Source organism: Cyanistes caeruleus, chromosome 13 (assembly GCF_971803275.1).
Source record: "Cyanistes caeruleus chromosome 13, bCyaCae1.hap1.1, whole genome shotgun sequence".
NCBI lineage: Eukaryota > Metazoa > Chordata > Aves > Passeriformes > Paridae > Cyanistes > Cyanistes caeruleus.
Genome location: NC_141713.1, coordinates 16,941,898 through 16,955,985, shown reverse-complemented (window position 1 = coordinate 16,955,985; position 14,088 = coordinate 16,941,898). Strand labels below are relative to the sequence as shown.

General features: G+C 37.3%; 1 protein-coding gene across 12 annotated transcripts in view; it reads left to right on the top strand.

Annotated features, from left to right (window-relative positions):
• Positions 1-14,088, top strand: part of CIB2 (calcium and integrin binding family member 2) — a 42,934-nt gene that overhangs the window by 26,924 nt on the left and 1,922 nt on the right. For 11 of the 12 annotated variants that reach the window (XR_015275870.1, XR_015275871.1, XR_015275869.1 and 8 more), the window contains 3 exons: positions 170-281; positions 8,216-8,363; positions 8,452-8,647. Coding sequence is in view for 6 of the 12 variants with exons in the window: in XM_086849327.1 (XP_086705453.1) it covers positions 170-281; positions 8,216-8,363; positions 8,452-8,647 (456 nt within the window). In the remaining 6 variants the exon portion in view is untranslated. The remainder of the gene's footprint in view (positions 1-169; positions 282-8,215; positions 8,364-8,451; positions 8,648-14,088) is intronic. The other variant, XM_023934213.2, reaches the window with a different exon arrangement.

Here is a 14,088-nt window from a genome sequence, read left to right as displayed (position 1 = left end):
GATACTGCATCAAAGCCCTTTTTTCACAGAGATGGGAATTTGGTGGGCTCAAACTTGTGCACTAAAGTCAACAATTAGAGCTGCAAGACAAATTTGTACCTGATTATGGTCTGAATGGAATTGGTTATTTAAAATTGGTTATTGGCTCTCTGTTTCTGCTTGTTTACAGGTTGCACGGCCGATACTATGAAATGGCACCAAACGTTGTGCCCATGGATTATACAAAGGACCCAGATGTTAAACTACCTATGCAGCTTATAATAAACATGCCTGAGCTAAAGGTATCACTTCTGACTGCTTGCAAACTTATCTTGTATCTTAACTTCTGTAGCTCACCTGCCAGACTTTCTGCCAAGATTGATATCCAGAAGTTCAGTGGCATGCAGAGGTCTTCCCCTTCTTGTTTTTGTTCAAGGGTAAAACCAGCCCCAGAAACTGGAAAATATTTAGGTGAATGTCTTTTTGCAGAGATAGTCAGGGTAAATGTTAAAGGAAATGAATAGGAAATAAAACTAAATTTAGCAATCTTTGCCCTTTGTGTATATCCCTCACAGAAGCCCCATCCCCACAGGGATCTCTGTGTGAAGAGCTGGTTAGAAATCTGAAGTTCTTATCTCAGTCTGTTCATAGGAAATTTGCTAGCAGGGTGCAGAATATTGCTAATAAAAGTTTTCCCCTTTTTTTTCAACTACCTGAGCAAAATAAATATTTTTATTAATTATCAGGAGTTTTCATTTTCTTGGGGCCACTACATGATAGGAAGTGGAGACACAGTCCATATAACTGCAAATGAGAGAAGCAGTAGTTATAAGGCAATCAATCAGTGCAAAAAAAAATAAGACACTATTTTTTTATTCTCAGTTTAACAACTTAATAATTTATGATTTTAAGAGGACAAATGTGGACTTTTAGCATTTCTTTCTTAAAAAGTAAATTGAATTATGTTGTGTTTTGTCACATAGTCTATTTTTTATGTATGCTAGTCAATTGATGTCTATAAATTACTATAATGTGGAAACAATTATGTGTTCAATCTGATAGTTGTGTAAACCATTATTAAGCTTTTTAAGAACAATGCTATAAAAACCTTGTAATTGATGTCTTTCCACTTAATTTTAATGATCTAGAAATTCTTCCTTAGTGTTGTAATTTTTTTCAAATATCTGATATTTTACAAGCAGAAGCCATGCTTTAGGAATTCAGTTATGGAGGACACTGAGTCAACATGAAGTGAAAAACATTTGAATTAGATTACAAGTTGAAGTTCATGGAACTCTTTGTTCCTTAAGTAACACACTTGCTATATGTTTGATTCTGGGATAATATAATTTATTGAACAAGAAGCACATTTTGTTAATCTATGTGTGTTAAAAAGTGTTTGACCAGCATTTCGTATAAATGGAAACGTTAAACACATACAAGCATTTAATTTAATAGAAAACCTTGGGAAAAAAATTATTCTTCATTTATTCTTCAGACTCTGGTTTAGCAGATGCCTATGGACAGCCTGGGTTTCTGAAGAAGCTGAGAAATAATTTAGAATTCTTTTTCACAGTAAGCATGGGCTTGTTCAGCAGAATATGTTTATGTTTTTTCTAATGGCATCAGTATTCCTTAGGGATTATGTTATCATCTCTGAGATCTTGGTAGCACATCATGAAGTCCTTTGGCACAGTTCTTTGACTCCTCAGAGTTTAACTGCCAGACAGCTTAGAGTTGCTTTGTGACAAATCAAGGCTAAGCTTAGAAAAGAAAGTGAGAAATTATGATCACACAGATCTTTTTGGCTTCAGTGATAGAGGATTGAACACTTCAGAAACAGCTCATTCTATGAGAACTTTCAGGTTGGAAGGCCTGGTACTGAAGCTGATGTATAAACCAGAAATTTCATACAGGATCATGTTTAGACTGAGATACAGGAGCATAGCAAACTTGGGTGGTAATGATAGACTTCCTAAGAGGCTTCCAGGTATGAAGTGGATCATAATCTATCTCCTGGCACCACAAGTCTGCGAGGCTTTCTGACCCTGCTTTAGAAGATGTCTCCAGGTAATGGAACTTGGCTTTATGAAAGTAACAGGACAAACTCAGTGTTGAGTTTTATACAAGTTGTCTCTCAGGTCTTGTAAGTCTGCAGAAGAACCTTAGAAATATTGGTGTCAAACCACTTATTTCAGGAATTCTAGGAGCTCACAGAGAAAAGCGCTTTCAATAGCAACTGAGCTTGTTTCCAGCAAAATCTTAGTAAGAGGAGACTAGGTCTTATTCCATAACTCTTTCAAAGCATTGACACTAAGAGATGTTTAAACACCTGAGATCTTTGTTATAAACTGGGGTCCATCTTGCTCATGGAGCATCTTTTGGGCACCTGTGCAGACAGGGGTGAGAGGGAGAGTCTTTCCTCAAGAGTTTATTTTGGAAACAACCTAGGTATTAACTTCAGCTCATACACTAAGAAAAAAAACTTTTACCTTTGCAACTTGACCAGTCTGCCTAACAAATCATTATGGTGTTTTCTTTCTTCAGTGAATTTTCATCAAGGTGAAGACAAAGACAACATTTACATCTTAAAATAGAAATAAATTACCTTAATGTCTATTGAATTCTAATAAAATTAGTGCTAATTTCAATGCACCTGGTTTTTTTCATATACACATTACATTTCTAGTTACTGGCAATGTTGAGCTCAATACCACTGCAGGTTCTGACAAACGGATAGAATCAATAATGCACTTTTCTAAATTAGATTCTGCTAATATAAAGAAAGATCTTTACCTCATGCATTAATGTTTCGAGCCAGGGTTTTTGTGTTTCAAGGGGAAAAAATTGCTGATGGTCATTCACTTTAATTGGTAATGCATTATTCACTAACTCCTGATTCTTAAAAGTTGAAAGTTGGGACAAGACATAAATAAATAAAGAAGGGGAAGGTACTTAAAGTTAATTAGGTCTACCATTACACTGAAGTTAACAGGGCTACTTTACTCCATCAGTTTCATTGCAGTCTCTGTTCTCTAATTTTCACAATCTTGGTTACACAGGCACCAGTCTAATAAATTAATTTTGGGGCATCTGGACACCTGTGAGATTGCACTAATTAATATAGCAAAACTATAGCCATGATATGGACTGCTCACTGGGAGACCAGGGAGAAAGCAAAAGTGATGTTTTTTCAAATTAAAACTGATTTATTTTTAATCGGTGGCTTTTCTGGGGGGCTGTCATTGCCACAGAGCTGCAGGTGGGAATGTAACCTGGTGCCAGAGGCCCTTGTGGTTGATAACAGTGATGGCTGTCCATATCCACATCCCAGATTACCTCTTCCCCAGACTGTACTCTCTGTGGGCACTGCAGTGCAGAGCAATCCTTCCCTCCAGAGCTGGGCAGCAAAGGGCTGCTGGACTGGAACCATTTTTGTTTCACTCACTTTACAGTCTGTTGCTTCCTGTGCTTTGGCTCACACAGGAACTTCATTGATCCTCACAGGCCTTGTCATAGGCTGCACTGGGGAGGGAGGTAGTTCATAAATCCACTGCTGAAACAGGATGGGCAGCAGGCACAGGAATCAGCCAGGAGCCAGCAAGGACACATAGGGAACAGCAACTCCATCACACGTTTCAGAACCAATGTTAGTTACCACACTATTTATAGTAAGTTTAAACGTGAATACAAGTGAGCTGCTTGAAAATAAAAATACTTCCCACAGTGTTAATAGGATGAGGTTTTAGAAATTATTTCAGTGACTCTTCAGATTCAAAGCTTTCCATCTAATGAGCAGTAACACCTGAGAGAGCAGGGTGAGCTTCCCAAGCCCCAGTCCTGCTCTGGCTGATCTTTGCTTCCAGCTCATCTTAACATCTTTGCTGCATTCTGTTAATTGTTTCTAGTTATGATGGGATGTTTTACTCCCTTCAGATCACTCTCCTTGCTTCTCTGAAGTCTCTTTATCTGAGCATCTCTGCTGTGTGTATGTGTACTCCAAATATCATAAGCGAGGGCTGTTTTCTCTGCATTGAACCCTTGCCTGCACCTCCCCTGCAGCATTGTCTGTGCACTTCCCTGGCACAGTCAGGAATTGGTTCTTGTCACAATGCCTTATCTTCCCCTGAGGTACTGGTAGGTTCTGGAATATTTAAGCAATTCTGTATACAGCCTGAATCTTTGTTTTTTTAGCTGTTGTGACTTTAGTAAAGAGTCATTGCTGAACTTTGCTTTCTGACAGAACAAAATGGTCTTTTCTATTAAAACATAAACTCATCAGTTTACCTTAAACAGTACCCTGCAGGCACAGCAGAGAAGTTTGAGGATGTTAATATAATCACAGACACATAAAACCCAAGTTATTGATTTTGAGGAAGAAGAAAATGAAGAAAGAAAGCCCTGCAAAGAAACTTGCTTTTTTCTGCTCCAGGGAAAATTTGCTGTTGCACTTATTATGCTTCCCTTCAGAAGCACCAGTGTTTCCAATGGAGCTTTGGTAATGAACAATTTAGCCACTTTTATATTAACGTTTGTCTGACAGCAAATTTTTTTTCAGTGGGGGGTGGTAGGTTTTTTTCGTGTTTTTTTTGTTTGTTTGTTTGTTTTGGAATAACTCCTGCAAAATAGACTGCTTTGTGCTTTTAAATATATTCTCTAAAGTCAGTGGGGACTTTTGTTCAAATACAAAAGGGAAAATCATCATTGTGTTTCTGTGGATATGAAAATTAAGGAGCATTTTGTAATGACTCCAGTACTTTCACCTTAATCACCTTGACCTTTCTTTGAACTTCACTTACAACCCCTTATTTCCAAAATGCAGTCAGCTTGTGGGAATAGGATTGGATGCTTGAAATGAATTCCTCAAACTACAAAACAGATAAGTCAAAAGGCCACCAGAGTGCTTTCCTAGAGTATGGGATGGAAACTAGAGGACAGAGGAATATAACAGGTGATTAAACTGCAATGCCAGGAATAAACCCTCTAACAGTTTGTTAGAAAACTAATGGTTGTGTTTTATTGTAAGCTGCTATAGGTCTGTATGTTGGAGTAGATGCTGTGTGAGATTTAAAAATGAATAGAAACACAATTATCTGAGTGAAATAAGTGTTCCTTACAAAGATGGATTGCACATTTATGATTCTCTTGAGCCACTACAGGAACAACATCAATCTGCAAAACAGCAGAGTTGTTTTTCAGTTGTAGCAGTTCTTTATTGTTTCTGTCCCCCCTCTCATTCTTATCATGAGTGTGAAAATGAGGTTCACATTTTTTAAAATAACATTTAAAAAGCTTAATAAAAAGACAATTAGGAGACAGAAATAAGGCAAAATAAAGAAATACTGCCAGGTGCCTCAGCATTCACCCAAGAGCATGCCTTACTAACAAAGGATTTGTCCCTTAAAAACATCAATCTCTTGCATATTCATAAATGCTTATGCATGACTCAAACATTCCTCTTAAGTTTTAGATTTTCCTTTGTTTAACTTCAACTCCCCCTCCCCAATCAATCAATCAATCAATCAATCTTCTTGGCTCTGTTGAGTCTCACACTCCCTAATAACAGAGGTTCAATAAATTCCTCCCTTGGAGCTCCAGTCACTGCTGTCTTCATCTGGGTAAAATAATCTAAGAATGCGAGGTGGGGGTTCTGACTATCTTTTCATTCTCATTCATATATGAACAAAAGCAGTCTTTATTTTAATACCATGCTACAGCCTAATATATATATATGTATTACACCACTATTTTTATCAATAACAGAAATAAAAGAAACTATATTAATACAGCAAAGTTTTCCAACATTATATATATAAAACATTCATTTTATTATTTGTGAAAACCCAATAATATAATATGTATCTATGACAATGAGAGTACAGAAAAAGCTTTTTAACACAAGTGTAAGTTTCTAGTTTTAAAAGGAATCTTTTTTCAACAATTAGTGCTTCTGGGAAAGCAATCTAGGAAAGAACAATATCATTTTCCCCTTCACTCCCTTCCCCCATGGCTCTTCCTTTAAATATGATGGAACCCTAATCTGTGCTCTTAAGAGTAGAGGTAATGAAATTACAGGAAGGATGTGAAAAGTATCTGTGAAGGTAACCTAATACTTTCCATTGTGTAAGCCACAGATATACTGCCTGGAGACACATAATATGAGAAAGTTAAAGGAAAGAAATCAATATGAGGAAAGATTTTATTTTTCATTTTGGTTTTAGAGATCCATTTGGCAAAGAGTTACTTAAGAAGTATGCTTAGGTTCATTTAATTAATTCTTAATTTATCTGTATTTTCAAGATCTCTGACATGCCAAATAAATAACTCATCTTATGCAACTGCCATATGTTTATTGAGTCAGTGAGATCCCGCCCCAGCCTTTCTAAAGCATGAAGTCCTGGGCTTGATATTCACTGCTGACAGGGATATTTGCATTTGTGGTGCTCCTGGTTTGTTACCCAATGCTGCCTCTAAGATGTCAGTTTACTGCTGTTACCATGACACTTACTTCTGATCAGGTTTGTTCCAAAGAAAGCTATACAGCATTTTAGAAATGAAAAATAGATTTCTAACATGTTTTGATGTCCATTCTGATGTTTGACATTCTTAATTATTAAACATGAAATACAGCAATTTTTTGTGTGCTTTTAGGAGGAAAGTGGGCCTTTTAATATACTTCAGCCCAAATAAATCTTACTTTGGTTTATTTATAAACTGGCAGTTTGAAAAAATAGAACCAATTGTTCTTCCCTGCATGTCTGTGCATGCATATCCCACCAACAGGTATATGTGTATTACCACAGGTAAATGCCAAAAACAGATAAATGTGTATTCTACAAATATTTCCAGGCATTTAAGTGAAATACTTTAACCTGAGCAGTACCCACAGATGCACACCTGCTGTACCTACACATCATTCATGAGACACAAGTGATCACTACATATCCTTTAACAGTGAGGTTCCCTCAGCCATCTGGCTGGGTCTGGGGTGTTATTTTTCATTCTCAGGCTCTGGAGAGATGTGACCCTGCTGCTTTTTGGGGCTGCTTTTTATTTTCAGGAATCCTTCTATTCTATTCTATTTAATTTGGTTTTATGTGGCCTGGTTTTGTCTTCATCTGAAGAGTGAACTTGTCAATCTCCTATCCTTTGCAATCTGTAGGCCTGTTCTCTAATGTGAATTCCTTCAGTCATCAAACCCTGCAGGAGAATTTTTATTTAGTATTGACTAATTTAATGGGCTTTCATTTGAGCCTAAGGTTCTGTGGTCCCTACTTCACCTGTCCATAAAAACAGCCTTGTTCTTGGCCCTTAGTCTTCACAGTCATGCCAAAAATGTAATCTATGGATACTGTTGTTCTATGTGTGAATTATCAAGAAAGAATTCAAGTAAACTGAAAAATAAAATTTTTTGGTAATTTGTCTCTCAAATTTTTCTGAAATTTCATTTGAAATAATTGGATGGTTTGTGAATACCTGTTAGGTAATTAAATTTACAGGGGGAAAAAAAATAATGGATATATGATTGAACTTCTGAGCTTTCACAGTATGGCTTCTTTAAAAGCCAAACAAAATGCTGCATGCATATTAAAACTAGTGAACTTGATATACCACCACCACAGCTGTATGTATTTATGGATCAGTATGTAAATCAGTATCTTCAGATAAAATCTGTAGTAAAATGAGATGCTGCTCGCAGCCCAAGTGATGTTTGTGTTCTGTTCATATTCAACTAAACTGAATTGATTTTCCAAGTTTTATCGATGCAGCTACAAATTACTGTTGGGGTTTTGTATAGCCCTGAGAAAGAAGATAGGTTTTTACTGTAAAAACATTTGTTTTGGATTTCATAGTAATAAAGCAGGCTTTCTTATGCTTGCTTGTGAGTTTATGGTTTTAGAATGTTGTCTTATTCTAAGGTGCTAGAAATTATTTCAGGATCATCTCCTGTGGAGATTAAATTTCATTTAAATCTCTGGAATTTTTAGTCAGTCCAACCAAAGGCTGGACATTGACATGTATCAGTGAAAATAAAAGGCCAGAAGTGGTACTATGCAGCAGCAAGGACTGCTGAAACTTCCTGCTAAAGCATACAAATATAAGGGTTTTCTTGTATTTTTTTGGGAAAAAAATAAAAAAATGTCTTTAAAGAGACAACTATGCAATTAAATAGTCATTATCAGGGAGTCTGCAGGTTTTTTCATCTTCCAAGTAACAATCTATATATTTCTCACAGGAGAATCCCTTCAAAGAAAGGATTGTGGAGTCTTTCTCAGAAGATGGAGAGGGGAGCCTGAGCTTCAATGACTTTGTGGATATGTTCTCCGTGCTCAGTGAAATGGCTCCCCGAGAGCTTAAAGCTATCTATGCCTTCAAGATCTATGGTACTGTATGGAGGGGCTCTGGTGTGCTTTTTGTGTTTGGAGTAAATGAGTGGGACACTTGGTGATCTTTGGTTCTTCTATTGTTTAGATTTTAACACAGATAACTTCATTTGTAAAGCAGACTTGGAAAAAACTCTCAATAAGCTGACCCGGGAAGAGCTGACAGCAGAGGAAATCACTCTGGTTTGTGAGAAAGTGATAGAAGAAGCTGACATGGATGGTGATGGGAAATTAGGATTTGCAGATTTTGAAAACATGATTTCCAAGGCACCGGACTTTCTCAGGTATTATTTTAAGAAAAAGAGAGTCTCCTGCATACTTGCAGATATTTTTTTAGGATATCACTGTACAATCTAATACAAGAAGTGTCAGACATAAGTATTGTACTAGAGACCTGACTAGGGGATGACTTCTTACCTAACTCAGTTAAGTCTTCTGGGGCATATTCCAGTTCTTTCCTAAGTTAAGACTAAGAGCTCAATGACTTTTAATTATCACCTTTCCTGCCCCTCCACCCCTCTTAGTGCAGTTAAGGAAAATATTTTGATCCATTATCAGTTCAAATTCATATTTTTCTTAAGCCTATAGCAAGGATTCCAGTTGTCTGCATATGAATGTGTGTAAATATTGTATACATGTTGCAAATATAGATGGAAACACATTGATCTCTGCTGAGAAATGAAAGTGTTTTTTGAAGAACTATAAATTGTCCTGCAGAACACAGAATAGTATTTATTTCACAAATTAAACTGCTGATGAAAGATGTTAAAGGGATTCAACAATAAAGCAGGAGCACATGATTCCTGTGAACCTTGAGAAACATCACCTTCTGGAGAGGAGACAGTCAATGTGAATGTCTTTTATACATTTCAGGTATTCCTTGACTAATCAAGTGTATCAACAGAAACCCCTTTAGAACAAGATATATATCATCATTATGGTGAGGCTCAGCTCAGTAGGTATTCTAATATTTTGTTTACAGATATTTCCAGCTAAGAAAACATTTTCTTTATATCCTTTATATCCATGTAGAAACTGCTGGGGTCAGGTAGAGTTTCTTTTAATCAATCAAAAGGCTGTGCTGCTCCTACAAATCTGGTAGAGAACAGTGATCAAATGTGAAGAATTGAAGACAGAACTGAAGATTCAGCAGAAGCTGCAGTTTCAGGAGTTTCCTGTGCCATGACTGACTTTACTGCTGTGTTGTAGAGCCTTGCAAACTGCTGACTGCGAATTCCAAGCTGAGGATGCTGTGCAGTCCAGTCATTTCCTGAGAAGGCTGCAGAGAGGAATGTTCTTCAGTGTAGCCACTGGAATGACTGTCACAATTATTTTTCTTTTCCAGTTTGGTGATGGTCTGGAAAGATGAGGAAATGAGTGAAAATCACTGAGTACTGGGTATTCAGCAGGGCAAAATGATGAGTAAAAAGTGAGATGAAGTGAGATGTATTTTATAGATTAGGTAAGAGAATGTGGAGAGTACCAATAAAATCAAAGGACAAGGCTACCAAATATTAGAAAACTGAGCATCCAGTTGCTCAGTTTAAACATGCACTTGGATCCATGTCTGTGACAAAATATCTCCTTCATGTTTAAGATGGTCATGTGCATATTTAAGGTAGATGTTTGGCATCCCTGCCTTCCAGAGGACTCATAACTTCCTTCTCCTTTCAGGGTCAGGAGTTTAGCTGGTTTATGGGATTCATCTGAATCCTCAGGCTCCTGATGATATAAAGAAGGGTCTCCTTCCACCTCCTAACCAAAACACTGTTTTAGGCTCTCTGATCAGGCAGTTTCTATATAATAGCAGCCTCTGTGGGGGTAACAGTACAAAGAAAATAATTTCTTAGCTGGAAATATATATAAAGAAAATATTAGAATCCTCTGAACAATCTGATGTTTCTCATGGTTCAGCAACATGTATCTTTGAAATCATATTGGAAAATGAGAGTGTAATGGAAAAAGGTCTCAGAGTTGAGAATGTGTAGGATCTCTAGTTTGGTTTCTGTTCTAATCTGAGTTTACAGCTGCAGGAAAAGAAAGTGACAGGGTCATGAGGCTACTTTTATCCAAGCCGATTCACATGGAAGATTTGATACCTCTGCCTTCCTCTGGTTTACTGTTCATTTTGTCTGTAAAGGTGTCTTATTTTTTAGGACATTGTTAGCTCTAGTTTTCCTGTATGCACTGCATCACAGAGCAACATATTTGTTAATACTGAACTTCCTGTTCTGAGGAACTTATTCTAATTTTTAAAATTCTGTACATATTGCATTCTAAAGAGAGATTTGACTTTTGGAATGGGATTCATTGATGCTTAATGCCACAATAGATTCACCAAAGTCTGACTGGGGCTGAACCTAAACAAGCACTCTGGCAGGAGCCAGTGCCTGCTAGCAGTGACAGACTTTGACATGGGACAAGAATGCAATTCCTGTAGGTGATCTCCCACCACAAAAACCCCAGTTCCTGTTCATTAAATTCAATTGTGCCATAACAGTCTAGGACAGATTACCTATTCATTTACTGAAACAATGCTTTCTTACCTCTTTGTGAATTAATCTCCAGCTCTATTCCTGGCCTCTCATTTTCTTCTGAGTCTTCAGTGTAATGGCTGTCTTAAATGATAGCCTTGGGCTGTGTGCAGCCAAAGGGCAGGGAGGGCTGTGCAGCTTCACTGGATAATCTAATACAGAGCATGCAAAGCACAGGAAGTGTCTTAATAGCAGATCACCAACCCTATATGCCAGTGGTAAACTGAACTAGCTTCTTACTATTACAAAAAATATACAAAAACATGCTTTCACCTAAAAGAAATTGTCCATTTGAAATCTTAAGCAGATATGTGGAAGAAATATCAACCCATCAATGTCCAATGACAGTCACAATTATATTAGTTCTTGTATATCTCCACTTCTTATGCCCAGCTGAATGCATTCCAGAATTTAAATTCAAGGAAGCCCAAGAATCTAATGATATACATTTCCAGCTGCTTAGCAACTGTGAAAATGGCACACCGAGGAACCAAAGCAATAACCACATTGCAAATGATTGCCAGTGAGCAACTGGAGATGCTGGGTAACTGAAGTTTGCAGGGATTTTTGCTGTGAAACCACAGGCAGTCAATATTTCTGAATATCTGATCCCAGAATACCATCCTGGCACCTGGTATGAAAGCCTTCTGAAAGTGCTGAATAACTTGCAAGACCCCAGATGATTTTTATCATAAATAAAGGATTTCTTACTCTGTTTGTTTCCTTTTCTCCCCACCAAAGCTACCTCTTCATATTATAAAAGGGGGAAATGTAGGATTCCAGGCAGTTTTGTCCCTGGCTCTGCCATTGCTTTAGTCAGTGATCTATATGAAGCCAAAGAATACTGCATTATTGGTTGTTGGTTGGTGTTTTCTTGCTCAGAACTTTATTATATAGTGCATTCAAAACTCCCAGGTCTAGAAAACTGATTGGTTGAGATTTTAACACCACCCAGTTCCTTGACCAGGGATATGTCTGCTTTCTGGATTGAACATGATTGGCTGAGGTCCCTGCTTGGGTTTGAATCTAGCCCATCCCTGCCTTATCCAGGGACTTGTTTTGCTTCTAGGATGGTTGAGTTTGGGCATCCAATATATTGAGAAACAGCCAGTTTATTCACCAGCCTTCACAGAAGTAAACGTGAACACCGTTTATTTCTATCTTTAGCACACCTTTTATAGGGTTTTACAGGGTCTGCGGGCAGAGCAAGCTACTATTGGCTAACACACACAGTTTACATTTTTTTCTCCTACACACAAGGATATTGTTTTGCTTTACTTTCTCTTCTGCAGGCAAGTTTCAAGGATTTTAGCCCTTAATATCACAACTTATTTCAAAGGCTGGTTTGTGCATACAGGCCTTCACTAATATATAAAATATATCAACACCAATATGGGCAAATTTATTTGGCAGCTACAGGCTAGCTGCAACCATGACTATAGAACATCTTTCCTCTCTGCTCTCTAACATGGGACCAGTGATCACCCAACTTCTGACAAACATTGAGATCCAGCTGTAAATTATCATTATCATCAACATGAGATTTGAAGTTACTGAGGAGGAATATCTTTTTTACTCTGTGGAAAACCCTTTGATGGCCAGATTCTTATAGCAATATGCACTCAGGTTTTGAAGCACATTTTTTATACATGTTGGTTTTTTTTAAGCTGTCACATTATGACACCTTCTTAACATACACAGCAGGCATTAACTTTGGCACCATGATCCAGACTTAGATCTGCTATGAGCTGAAGTTCATCCACTCTATGTTGATTGATTATCCTTATCACTCCTTTCTCAAACCTTTACTTAATGACCCTGTGTGGGTTTAATCTACAGACAGCCTTTACCAGCTTTGTGCTGCTGTCAGGCAAATGAAGATGCAGTAAAGTCTGTTGCTTGATTTGCATTGCTGTCATTGAGGAATTATTTCCAGACTAGAAGAAAACACTGTTAACCATTAACCAGGGAAGATCTATGCAGTTGGCTGTTATCCCAGAAGCTGGACTAAAATGTAAATGATAATGACAGTTACTAGTTCAGAAAATTTTATCTCAGTCGTTTTATTTCACTCAAAATTGTTATCATTAAGAAGCTGCTTGTAGTTTAATGGTAGGATTGGCAGATTGAGCTGGCACTAGCTAAGTGTTCTGTTCTACAAGACTGGTTACATTTTCCACAGGAAATTATTTTATAAATCATCCTGGAAGTTTCAGCTTATTTGAATGCCTGAGGGTGAAGCGTGCTGTAACAATATGTAATGGGGTTTGAGAGGAATATGACATTAGTAATACCTGGGAGCTGCCAGAAGGGAAACAACACATTAAACATTGCAAATGCAATATTTCTGAAACTGCTGTGGGCCTTTGCCCAGCCACCAGTTGATGTTGTGACCCCAGTCCTACCAAATGCTGAAGTAAAGGAGCTCACTTTTAGGGAATGTGCATCTCATAAGACTGTCCCAACATGCAGATTAATTAGTTCTTGAGGACTAATATTAGAGCTAGTGACTAATTGGCAAGAGATGCTTAGCAAAGAAACAGTGGGAGGCAATAATCAGCTGGTTCTTAGTAAAAAGCTGAATCTCCAGAGGGCAAAATGACACTCTGATAAAAATAGAACTTTTTTTCCTAATAAACAGATTTCCAGTTAGGTAGATTTGGATGGATTTTTTTGGGGAATCATGCTTCAAGTGTTTTCACATACAATGTGATGGATTTTTAGCTCCTAGATATTAACTGCGTGGGAGTTAATTTTTTAAGAGCTTGTATTTATATAGTCTCTAGGCATTTCTTAAATTGTGAACAAGATATTTATAACTCTTTTATTTAAAAAACCTTAGTGCCAGTAAACTAATTCCATCACTGTCTGCCTTCTCTCACAGTGCTTAGGCTGGTGTGCCAGGCTGCTATACACCCTGTCTTTTACTGTCACTCAGATTGAATAAACTCCTAAAGTTCCTAGGGACCATGGTGAATATGAAATTTTATCTCCTCCAAATACATACTACAAGCTTCATTTAGTGAGTTTCTGATTCAAATCTAATAGCTGTAATTAAGTTAGAGTATTCTTTTGGTAAAAAAAAATCCAAAGAGTGCATCCACAAAGTTTGCAGCCTCTCAAATGTTCCAAAAAGAACAAAAAGGTTTTCTTTCAGTGTAGGCAACAAAATAACAGAATTTACATACAAA